The 11913-nt window shown below is 52.1% G+C and overlaps 1 protein-coding gene and 2 long non-coding RNA genes across 4 annotated transcripts in view; all 3 read left to right on the forward strand.

The window, feature by feature from the left end:
* The window catches only part of LOC113965129, a 172934-nt gene extending 171372 nt beyond the window's left edge, over positions 1 to 1562 (forward strand). For both annotated transcript variants that reach the window (XR_003533453.1, XR_003533452.1), the window contains exon 7: positions 1194 to 1562. This is a non-coding gene — a long non-coding RNA (uncharacterized LOC113965129). The remainder of the gene's footprint in view (positions 1 to 1193) is intronic.
* Positions 1563 to 1569: 7 nt separating this feature from the next.
* Positions 1570 to 4345, forward strand: LOC113965130. Its single transcript, XR_003533454.1, has 3 exons — positions 1570 to 2029; positions 2828 to 2906; positions 3929 to 4345. It is a non-coding gene; the product is annotated as an uncharacterized LOC113965130 (long non-coding RNA).
* A 1523-nt stretch (positions 4346 to 5868) lies between these two features.
* On the forward strand, positions 5869 to 10588 carry LOC113965122 (putative methyltransferase DDB_G0268948). The gene is made up of 7 exons (XM_027678054.1): positions 5869 to 5979; positions 6984 to 7112; positions 7371 to 7531; positions 7795 to 8008; positions 8647 to 8747; positions 9512 to 9649; positions 10173 to 10588. The coding sequence occupies exons 2-7, from the start codon at positions 7002 to 7004 to the stop codon at positions 10261 to 10263; spliced, it is 816 nt and encodes a 271-aa protein (XP_027533855.1). The 5' UTR covers positions 5869 to 5979; positions 6984 to 7001; the 3' UTR covers positions 10264 to 10588.
* Positions 10589 to 11913: the final 1325 nt, after the last annotated feature.

Below are 11913 nucleotides of genomic sequence, written 5' to 3' on the forward strand. Positions count from 1 at the left end.
CCCTCCTGCATCCTTCTGGGGCCGCCCTCCTGCATCTTTGTCCTGCATCCTGCTGTACCCTCCTGCACCTTCCTCCTGCATCTTCTCGCACCCCTCTGCAAACACCTGCACCCTCCTGCATCTTCCTGCACCCTTCTGCATCCTCTTTGAACCATCCACCTTCACCTTCCTCCTGCATCTTCCTCCTGCGTGTTCCTGCACCCTCCTGTACCCTGCTGCACATTCCTCCTGCATTCTCCTGCACTCCCCTGCATTCTCCCCTGCAGTACCCTTCTGCATCCTGAAGCACCTTCCTGTACCTTTCTGTTCTCTGCTGCACCTTCCTGTACCCTCTTACATCCCCAAGTGCCCTCCTCCATCCCACTGCGTCCTCGTGCACACCCTGCACCTTCCCACATCCTCCCACACCCTCCAAGAGGGTCCTCATGCACCCTCTTGTATCCTCCCACACCCTTCCCCATGCTCCCTCACCTTCCTGCATCCTCACACACCCTCCCACACCCTGCTGCACCCTCTTGCACCCTTCTGTGCCCCCCTGCACCCTCCTTGATGCCACATTGCACAGCATTTGCAGCCTCCAGCCCTCGCGCCACCAGACACAGACCATCCCTGGCCAGCACGTCATGGCCAGAACCAAAAATTCCCCCTTTCCAGCCCCCTGAATCACTACACTTCCAGGTTTGTTCCCACTTGGCTTTTGGGACACAGGGCTGTGATCCTGAGAACTGCAATGGAAAATGGGCAGGGGATGATGGACCCGGCTGTCTCTTGGTGCAGGGACTTTTGGAGGAAGGAGAGAAGAACCTAAAATATTGCTCCCTTCCCCTTTATTTCTCCTTGTCTTACAATGAATGTTCCTATCACGTGCCTAGCTGGGATCCCAAGAAGAAAGAGCTTAAACTCTGAATTAAGATGGTCTTGGATCTCATTTAATCGCCACAGATTTGTTTGCATTTCAGAAAAGCCCATCAGGCATCAGCCAGACCCAAGTCTGGTTTGACCACGTATGTCCCCAAGAGTTATTTAATTTTACTACAGCAGCTTCCCAACACCACTGGATTATTTTTCCTTATGTCAGCAGATATAATAATATCATCTACTATATCATCATATATCCTCCAGCCTGTGCACGCGAGGAAAGGTGAAATAAGATCAATCCGTGCTCACGTTTCTCTTCCTCTTTTTAATTCCAGAAATTTTAATCGATCAGCAGGGGATCGTGTTCTCTTGGACACCCAGGAGCGCTGGATAATGAAGTGCTGGGCTAAAGGAGGCACAACCATTCTGTCACAGCACTGCAAAATGCCCTAAAAGAACATCACCCACAAACCCAGGCAGAATCAGTGGTGGTTTCCTTCCATGGACTCACCTTCCCTCTCTGACTCTGTACCCACCAGAGGAGACAGGAGGTAGGAGACTCCTGGGAACCCGAAATGCAGGGGCTGAAGCTGAAGGTTGAAGTGTGTGGAGGTGCTCAGCTATTGCAGGACGGTCTGAGGTGTTTAACCTCAGTCTGCACATCTGATGCTCTCCAAAAAGCGCTGAAGACTGAGCCCTCTGTCCCTCTCTATGCCCAAAAATACACATTTCTGGTAAGGAGAAGAGAAATCCCCCCGAGCCCTCTCTCCAAGTTGCTGCATTGGGATGGTGACAAATTTCAATGGCAAAAGCCAGGAGTGCAGTAAATCTGACAGGACTGGCAGCATCCCATCGGGAACCGGCTGTGCCCAAAACACCAAAATCATCATCTCATGCTTTTGTGCAGGCACCTGGGGAACCCCCTGGGCCAAGAGGCAGCAGCACTGTGTGGTGCCACCAGGGCGAGTTGATGTGTTCAGGCTGTTTAAGGCCATCAGGCAACGAGAGATCAATGGCTGTGCAGTTACAGATGAACAGGAGACAGTGATATGCTGGTGGTGTTGCTTTGTCAGCAAGTAAAGAGGGAAGATGAGCCGGGAAGCAATGGGGGAGCCTCTGGACCCTGCATGGGGAATGGGAGATCTCAGGGTCCTCTGCCACGGATTCTCAGGTGACTTCTAAATTTCAATTAATTCATCAGCCCCAAAATCCATCTTCCTTAGTTAAAAGGTGACATTATGTAAGAAGGACTTGTTTTTATTGTTTCTGGAAGATCCCAGTGCTGGGGCTTTACTCTCAGCCTGGGCTCCCAGCTCCACACGCACTGCACATCAATCATTCCATCAGGAAGGATTTATGGCCGGATGAGCTAAGGGGCAAGGCAGGATTTCAAAGTCAAGGGCGCTCTCCTCTGCAGGCTTCCTCCCCTGCCCTTGAGCATGCCCCTGCCTGCCCTTATTTCTCCCCCAGCCTTTTGTGTGCTTGAGCACGACAATAACCAGCCGACATGCCGGCTACAATTGCAAGGATCCGGCAATTGCACGGGCGCAGATGCAGTTACCCAGAAATAGTCACAGCTGCAGAGATTTCCATCTCCCTCTCTGGTTGATCCTCTGGGGGTCTCATTCATCTGGGCTCTTTTTTCACATAAGCACTGATTTTTCCAGAGCTGCCAGGGAGCAGGTAGGGATAGCCCCAGTCCCAGCCCCAGTCCCAGCCAAGACCTTGAGGCACAGCTCTAACACACAGCTGTGCAATCAGCTGAGACATCCTTAATTTGTGGCTAACCCCCTTCCCTACAAGGAGATTTTATCCATGCCTTGCTGCTTGTAAGCCAAGAGAATTATGTTCTTCATTAATTTAAGGTCTGGGCTCTCTAGGTTTAAAAAAGATCCTCATAGAAATACCAAATATTTTCCTATCCCTTTATTCCTCATTGTGATAATAAATCTTGTTCCTTTTCCATAAGAGAACAAATAAACAGGGGAAAATCTCCTAAGAGCTGAAGCCTTATTAAGATCTTAAAAGCAAATCAAGTTTTTCACAAGGTAAGAGAAGTATCACCGGCTTCTTCTTGGGATCCTGGGGATGGGGAGGTTGACCCAAGCCTGTCCAGCCCTTTGGGTATCCTCCCTTCAGTGTGGCCTGGCAAGGAGCTGCCGAGTGAATCAAAGCTGAAATGAAATTTAAAACAATTAAATTTGTGAATTTAATGCAAGAGGGTAATAAACAACAATAATACAGGGCAATTTGCCTGCTCTTCCTTTCGCTCCACGCTGCACACAATGCATCTGCAGGGTTTGGTGCCACAAGGCCAGTGCGGCGCAGGAGGGGGCTCAGCACCTCCCACAGGTGCTGCTGGGGAGTCAGAGCAGAGTCGGGTCAAATAAGGCCCCGGACATCACCAGGGCTCCCATCGGGGTAGGCACAGCACATTCCTTCATGCACACACTGGGCCTGGATTTCTTTCCCCAGGATAATGTCCTGCAGCTCACCACAAGCAGCCATGGTGGTTCCAGTGTGCGTGTGCTGGAACCCTGCTTATCCCAGATGTTCTTGGGGACTTGCCTGGCGTTCAGATTGTCTAAAAACAGGGTTGCACATTTCATGGCACTGCTCTGCCCAGACATGAAGGTCATCATGTCCCCTCCTTCACCCTCCTCCCATGGGCAGGATGCAGGGCGGGGGCCGAGGGCTGTGGGCTATGGAATTGCTGCCACTTTAAGGTCTGTGTTTAAAGGCCTGGCCAAAGGGGCAGCTCTGATGCAGTTGGTCAGAGCTGAGGGTTTTTCTGAAAGTCCTCCAGACAGGTGTGGGAAGGTGAGACCTGGAGTGTTTTCCAGGTAGAGGATTATCCACAGAGAAGGGGAAGAATTGAACCCGCTGAGCAAGACTTTGTATAAATTGTTTTAGTTCTCAGATCCTCTAAAATTGGGAGACCCTCTGAAAAATGCAGTGTGGTGTGTCTGGCAGTGTTTGAGCCAGAAAATTAACAAGAATTAGTTTTCCATTTGAGCAATAGACATAATTAATTAGAAGGTGTTTATGAAGCTTGTAACATGTTTTGTAGCTGCAGGAAAAGAAGCCAGCTAAGTGTTCTCCAGGTGAAATTAGGGAAGATTTTTCTGCCAGAAAGTTATTGCTGAGGACAGCATGAACACAGTTACAGAGCCAGGCTTGGGCTGAGAGGGACATCTGTACTCTGGATAAAACAGAGCAGCTCTTCCTCACAAGGTAGGAGGGGAAAGGGAATCTTCAGCAATATCAAAGCATCTGGCTGAGGGGATGTCAGCTGTTTTGTTTTCAGGATGCAGCACTCTTTCCCTGGGATGAAAAGAATTCAGTATAATATTAACTGATGTGCAGTGAAATGAACCACAGGAATACAAACAAAGTGGCTTTTTCCATATCAAGATGAGACATTTCAGTGCTGTGGAAACCATGGTGCTGTTGGTGAAAAATATCAACAAGTGACACAGGCAAACTGACAGGAGTCTCCTTTGAGCTTTTTTCCCTAAAATAGATTGTGGTTTTTTGTTTGCTTGCTATATCCCAAGGACAGGAATTGTCTCCTGGCCATTGATAAGGTTAGGGCTTGGCTTGGTGATCCTGTTTGGAAAAGCAAAGTTCTGGGAGCTGTTTTGCCACTGCATTCTGCACAGGCACAAAGGTGGGGAGGGGGCAGAGCCACCAGGCACAAGACTTCAGGAGAGCAGGTGGGGAGGGATGAAGGATCTTAAATGCTCCTTTTCTGCATTAAGGTCAGAGTTGGGAGGTCTGTTAATCCAGGACCCTGCTACATAATTCAAATCCACATGGCCTGTAGGTTTGGGGAACAAGTTGGGAAGACCCCAGGGCACTTTGACATTCCTTAAAGTCTGTGCATTTATTGAGTGGGCTGGTAGGGATGATGGACAGTGTCTGATTCTCTGTGCCTGGTGTTTAAACTCATGTTTGGAAGACCAATTTATTGCTGTATGGTGCAGGGCCATTGGAGATTCACTGTCACTTGGGGAATACAAGAGAGTTGGAATAGGGAGTCAAAGGCAGCTGAATCCAGTGTGCCAAAGGCTGGGAGAGCTAGCAAAGGACTGGTGCCATTTGCAGCCTCTGCACTGCAGGTGTTTGGTCTCAGTAACCAGAGGATAATCAGCTAAATACCACCCGTGCATTGCCCAGGAGAGCAGCCCATGGACCTCTGAGTTCAGAAGAGGGCAGCTGACTGAAGCCCAGGACACCATCCCTTCCTGTCTGCAGTCATGCTCTCAGCAAATACAGGCAAACTTAGGGTATCTAAACCCTCAAAAGGCTGGGTTATGAAAACAGAGGGACCTTTGGTGCTTGTGAAGTATGTTCTCTTGGTCCAGGTACCACCCCTGGCAGGATTAAGCAGCAGGTGACCCAAATAAAACACTCCGGACACAAACCCAGTAACTCCAACGCATGCTTTGATTCAGCAAACTGAATGAATTTCTCCTAAAGTTAGGAGGGGCTTTAAGGCTGTGCTAGTTAGCACAGACCCACGACTGCTGTACAGAGTACAAACTGAGTGCTTCCCGTGAACCATGATTCACTGGCTTTACTCTTAGCAAAGGGGTAAAATCCTGCCCCAAATCAGGGCAGATTGCCTACTCCTGAGATACCATGCTCTGTGCTCTTCAAGATGATGCAGGGGACTCTGTTTCTACATATTCTCTTTCCGCTGGACGATAGGAGGGGCTCTCAGCGCAGACAGAGCGCTGTAGGTATGGCTTTGGCTGTCCGCAGCTTTGCATTATGTTCTCCTGCTACCTTGTAAGCATCTTCTGGGCTCTGTATCCGTGTCCCGAGATGTGGGAGCTGCTGAGGGACCCCCGGGATCCGTGGGCATTTTGAAAGCTCTCTGTAATTAGTAACTACAGAGCTGAGTAAAGCCTAAGGCTCTGGGGCTCCAGCATCTCGGCGGGATGAGCCTCTGGAAGCTGCCCTCTGGATTTTACCCCCCAGCTCCGCTCCGGCCGGGCAGGGAGGAGCTGCGGGGCGGGCGGTAGGTACCGGGGGCGGTGCTGGCCATCGCCCTCCTTTCCTCCCCTTTGTCCCGGCCCGGAGCTCCGCACCGAGAGGCAGCGGGAGCCGTCGGCGGTAAGGGCGGGGGGCGGCGCGGGGGGGCTGGGGAAAGGAGGCTCCACTGAGCGCTTAGAAAGCAGCTGGAGGATCCCTCCAGAAAGGGCTTTGGAAGCGCTGCTGCTCCCTGCTGGGAGCTCCAGCCCTGCGCTGGTTGAGCATCTCTTCCTGCACCCAAGGCAGAATAACCCTTGGTTGTCCGATGTGTTTGTGTGTCGCTGGACAAACTCGCAGCTCTCGCGTCGCTCTGCCCACCCCGCTCGCTGTGGGCACAGAGAGGGCGTTGGGTCCCGTCAGACGGGGCAGGGAGCCCTTCTGGCAGGTTCTTGGGGTGTGCCCCCCGCCCAGGGAGCTGTCGCTGTCCCGCACGGCGCCTGCTCGGGCACCGAGACAAACAGGATACGGCCGAGAGCCTTCCGGTGCGGCGGGACGGGCCCGGGCAGCGCGCTTGGCCGCCGGGACCGCCCGGGGCGTGCGGGGACTGGGCGGTCCGGAGCATCACGGGGGGGACACATTGGTGGGCGAGCCAGGGAACGCCCTGTGCCGTGTCCGTGAGAGGCAAAAAAATACCAGGTGGTTGAGAAAGCACAGGGTCGAGTTGTCGTGATTGTGTTGTCAATTCTAAAACATGAGTTTCCTTAAAAGAAAAAAAAAAAACAAAACAAAAAAACACCTTCAAAGAAACCTCCCACAAAAAAGAAACCCAAAGTGTTCTACTGTAATGGTGATTTATTTCAGAAAACACCCGGGGGAGGTGGGGAAAGCAAAGGAGTAAGGAGTGCTTAAAAACCTGGAAAGCTTTTCCGCATCGGAAAGCTGCTGGTTTTCTCCTGGGATTGGCTCACAGCCGTGGGAGGGATTCTCAGAGAGCAGCTTCACACTCCCCTGCCCGGAGCCTCATGGGCAAAGTCCTCCCGGGGCCCCGCCAGGAACTTGAGGCTTTAGTGCCTGCGGTCACAAACCAAGTAGGCAGCAAGAATTTGATCCCGTAGTGACAAACCCGGCTTCCTTCCTCTTCCCAGGTGCCAGGTTATCCAAGCATGACCACCCAGATGTTTGAGGGCAAAGGCCATGCGGCCGTTTACCAGAAATACAGGTTTGCACCGGGCAAAGAGCTGCAGCAAACCATCCTTGCCTACCTGCAGGAAAAGGTGAGTGGGGTATGGCCAGGTTGGAGGATATCTTTATTTGTGGGTGGTAGTATTTACCTTGCTGGGAGTGTTACCTTGATTGGTACCACGGGGAATGATAAATCAGCAGGGCTCAAGGCAAGATGGGGGCACAGGAGAGGCCTTCCACAGGTTCTGCCATGCCAAGGCTATTCCTGAGTGGATGCTGTGGGAAGCAATGGGGTAAAAGCCCAAAAACTGGGTGGCTGCCCACTGAGACACATCTCCTTCTCCCCCCAGAAGGCAATCCCTGGTGAGCTGGTAGTGGACGTTGGCTGTGGGTCCGGACAAGGCACCCGCTTCCTTGCGGAGCACTTCAAGAAGGTGGTGGGGACAGACATCAGCGAAGCACAGATCCAGGAGGCCAAGGACACCTCCTCCATGCCCAATGTCTCCTACCTGTGAGTGTCGGGGGAGTGAGCTCAGACAAAGGCAAAATTTGGGTCCTTACATGGAAGTGGTGTTTTGTGAGTATGGTTGTTGTAAGACCCAGCTGGCACCAAAGAAAGCCCTATTTGATGGAATTCCCGAGGTGAACAGGCATTATCCTACACTTCCAGTAGCCATGGTCTGTCCTCATGGCCTCCAAAACATACCCACTGGCTTCATGTCCTACCCTCTGATTCCCGTATCACAGATGTCTTTTTTTCCTTCCCGCTCCCAGCATGTGCCCTGCAGAGGAGCTGCCGTTCCAGGACGCCTCTGTGGACGTCCTGACCTCGTTCACGGCCGCGCACTGGTTTGACATAGAGAAGTTCATGAGGGAAGCGCAGCGGGTGGTGAGGCCGGGCGGCTGCGTGGCCATCAGCACCTACACCGTGGACATGAGCCTGCGCTATGGAGATTGCTCCGAAAAGCTCACCAAAATATTCAGGGAGGTGAGGAGATGGAACCCAAACCTCAGGGCTTCCCCTCCTGTCTAGGCACAGGAAAATGTGTATTACTTGGATACAGAGAGGAATCCTAGTGCGGGATGGGGCAGAAGAGGGATGGTTACATGCAGGGACAAGGCTGAGATGGGATTTAGAGGCTCCAAAGCAGTGCTAAATCTGGCTGGATGAGGAGAAAAGGGATGCTAGGATTGATGGGGCAGGCTCTGGTAGGGTGAGAAGGGTGCCAGAGCATATCTGGGGGCTAGTGTTGTTGTCAAAGATACTTCTCCTGCTGTTGATCACAGAGAAAAGAATGGGGAGTATAAACTGTTTGGGAAAAGTCCTTTTTTAGTAATCTTTCTTGACAAAGGGTGTTTTAATAACTGGATAAAAGGAGCCTTTCCACAATCAATAAAGCAGTGTAGAGAGAAAGACAGAACCCTTATCTCTATGCTAAAATGTCATCCTTAAATTCTGGGCACTAAGCAAGATTTTTGGTGTATTTTAATGCAACGAGTATTTAAAAAAAAAAGGGCCACGTGTGAATGCATCAGGTTTGGGCCCGAACCTGAATTAAGTGGAAATTGACAACTTCAAGTGGTTTTGTGCTTTTTTTTTTTCTTTTTAATACACTGTCTTTACAGTGCTGGGACCAGATTTTAAAATACTCACATAATAGACTAAAATTCGTCTTGGAAAACTACAAAGAGATCTTCGAGGCCTTGCCATTCCCAGACAAGAAGAGGTGAGCAGAACCCCCTCAGTGCAGCGCCAGGAGTGGATAAAGGGGGTGTCTCTGCTCCTCTGGGGGGCTGCTCTGCCTCCAGCCCAGTGAGGACATGAGGGATGGGGTTTGCCAGAACCTCAGCCCAGCTGCTGGGGTTCAGCAAACCTCTGTGCATCAAGGCAGAGCTGTGTGGCTGCATTGCCGCTGCTCCTGGCTTTTATGTGGCTCTGCACTGAGCCATCAAGTGTGGTCTGAGGGCTGTGAGGACCCTCCCTGCTCAAGGCAGCCTTGGGTTGGATTTTCAGTTGATGGTCTAGCACAATGTGAGGTTTCTGGGCAGGTCACTTCACGGGTGAAAGGAAAAATAGAGTGAGGCAGCAAACATGCCCCAGACCTTTGGGGAGCCAGTGCCTGCCTCCCCACCGAGGCACGGGGCAGGGGCTGACTCTGCAGGCAAAAAGGATGTGGTGGTAATGGTGGTGTGAAGGTGTTGGTCTCCTAGATGCTGGAGGGGATGGGGGTCTGCAGGTAGGCCTGTACCAAAAGGGGTGGTCAAGTCACAGACTATGTGAGATGGTCCCTGGAACCATCTTTGCTTCTCTGGTAGCACATCAGTCAGAGCTCTTGACCCACCACATGCCACAGTTGGATGTTGTTTCCATCTGCTGGACCTTTGATGGTGTCAGATACTTTATTCACCACCATGTCAATCTGTTATCTGTGTTCCCCTGCCTTTGAGATTTAACTTGTCAATGCTCCTTTCTTCCCCATCTCTCTTGTAGAATCACTGATATCTATGACAAAATTCCCATGACTGTCGAAGGTGTGGTTGGTTACATGGAGTCTGCCTCTCCGTATCAAACCTTTATGAAGAATGACCCTCAAGCTGCAAAATCCCTCCTCCAAGAGACTGAAAAGAGGTGAGAAAACTGCTTGGGAAAACAAGCAGGATGTGGAGGACCTGTCTTCTACAGTGCACAAAGAGTGAGGTCGTGGACACCCCTAGAAGTGAGCTGTGCAGGGGTGCACTCCCTCCTTCCCCCCAGGTGTGGGTGGGTGTCTGTCAAGGGTTAAACAGCAGATCCTTAAATGTTAAGTCCATGAAGCTCTATGGTGTGCTTGCACTGATATATCCATGGAAGTCTTGCATCAGAGGTACCTTGAGTTTCTTTGTCTCGTTCTTGATTAGCAGGGGCATGAAAAATATTGGTGGTTGCATCTTCACCAACCTGTTTTGGCCTCCAGCAAGGCCCTTCTGGGAAGGAGAGGCATCCCTGTGCCTGCTAATTTATTCACTGACCAAAACAACCCTTGTGCAGCAGCTGGGAGCATCTGCCATCCAGGCCTTTTTGCTATGGGTGGAAGAGATGTGTCTCTGGTTGTGGGTGTCAGGTTGGGAGCTGGCTGGACAGGGCGATACCCTTCCTCTGCTTCTTGTTGCAGGATGCTGGAGACGATGGGAGTTTCTTCCTGTGAAACCCCAGTGGAGTTCTGGGTGAGGCACGTCTGTGTGCTGGGGTGCAAGGGACGGTGAAAGAGGAAACCCTCCTGATCTGGTGCTAAAACGGAAGGAAAATGTGGGTTGTCTCCGAATACCCCACTTGCAGCCGCTCTTATTCTTTGGGAAGATTGATGCTGATTTCGGTGATTAAAATTTTGGTCTTCTGTGGAAAGCAGAGGGGGTTTTATGCCTCTGGGGTTCCTGCCCACCTTGGTCCTGCAGTGTGCCCAGTGCTGCCCCCTCAGCACTGGAAGGGTCCCGTTTTGGGCTGCTGGTGGTTGGATTACACATGGGGAAGAGAATCACAGTAATAGCTGAGAAACTTGCTGCATTTCTTACACAATTAATAAAAAAAAAAGCTGATAAAAAGTTGCCTGTGGTTCCTCTTCTTGAGAGAGGCTGTGGAGCACCCACTGGGTGGGAATAACTGTGCTACATAGACATTGAGTGTCCTGAGTGGCCTTCTGCTCTGTGGGGGAGATGGGTTTTGGATAGGAAGGGCCATTTGCCCCTTTCCCTGCCCAGGCTGAGGAGCTGTGTGCTGTCTTTGAAGGCTGATCTGCAAAGGGGCTGTTCTCAGCCAGAAGGTGCCCCCATCCCTGGTGCTTAGCTGGCTGGTGCAGGTGTAACAGCAGCTTACCTGCTCCAGGAGTGCTTTGGCCCTAGTGATTCCCTTGCCCTCAGTACAGCTCGGGAGCCTTTCTGGGATCACTGCCACAGGGGAGCAGGTTTCTGCCCATTATTACCCACCCACACTGCAAAGGGAAGATTAGAGGCTGCATATTGGGGAGGGGCAGGTGGAGACATGAGGGCTCAGAGCCGGGCACAGCCCAGCACAGGTCCCCTCCTGTTTGCTTTCTGCATATTTCAAGTTAAGGCACAGCCTCTGTAAGGACTGTTCCCTTTCCTGTAATTTCTCCCCATGGCAAGAAGGCTGCCCTGGCAGTATGGGGAGGGCAGTGCCCTCACTCTGTTCTGCCTTTCTTAACAATGCACCAAAGTAAAAGTGGCACATCTGCTCCCTGCCCTAGAGAGCACACCTGGAGAGGGGCTTAGGGGCCTGGAGGTGCTTCCACTGTGGTCCTGCACTCTCAGGTGTGGTCATGACTGAGCCCCCTCAACTTGGCAAAGGTGCTGGACCCTGGGCATATTTCCCCTGGGGTCACTGGGCCCTGGCTTAGCTTGCCCAGGGTGGGGAGCAGAGGTTTTGCCCCCAGTCGGTGGCCCCCAGGAGGGTGGTGGGGCCCTGGGAGGACAGCTGTGGGGTGGGAAGCCCATCATGGATGTGAGGTTGGTCTCTGTGTCCATGGCCATATGCTGCAGCAGTGATGCTGGATCCAGCCCTGCTGCTGTCACCAGGGGAGAGGCTGCCCAGGTGCAGGATGGGTTTGGGTGAGCAGCAGCCATCAGGCCTCCCTTGCCAGGTGAGGACGGGGCTGGTGGCTTGTCATCTCCTGAGGGTGCACAAGAGATCTCTCTTCCCAGGGTGATACTGCTACTGGGGTGCCAGTGGCCTGACTGGCTGCCTGGGCCAGGGCAGCCCCAGCTCTGCTGGCAGGGCTTGTCCTGGAGAGGGGCATCCCCACAGCCAGGGCAGGGAGGGAACCCCCAAGAGGGAACACCCTATGTCCCTACAGTGCTGGAGCAAAGGTTCTGGTGAATAAGTGTTTGGGTTTTTTCCTC

The sequence above is a fragment of the Neopelma chrysocephalum genome, unplaced genomic scaffold (genome assembly GCF_003984885.1).
Source record: "Neopelma chrysocephalum unplaced genomic scaffold, ASM398488v2 Primary Assembly neopelma1_44, whole genome shotgun sequence".
Lineage (NCBI taxonomy): Eukaryota > Metazoa > Chordata > Aves > Passeriformes > Pipridae > Neopelma > Neopelma chrysocephalum.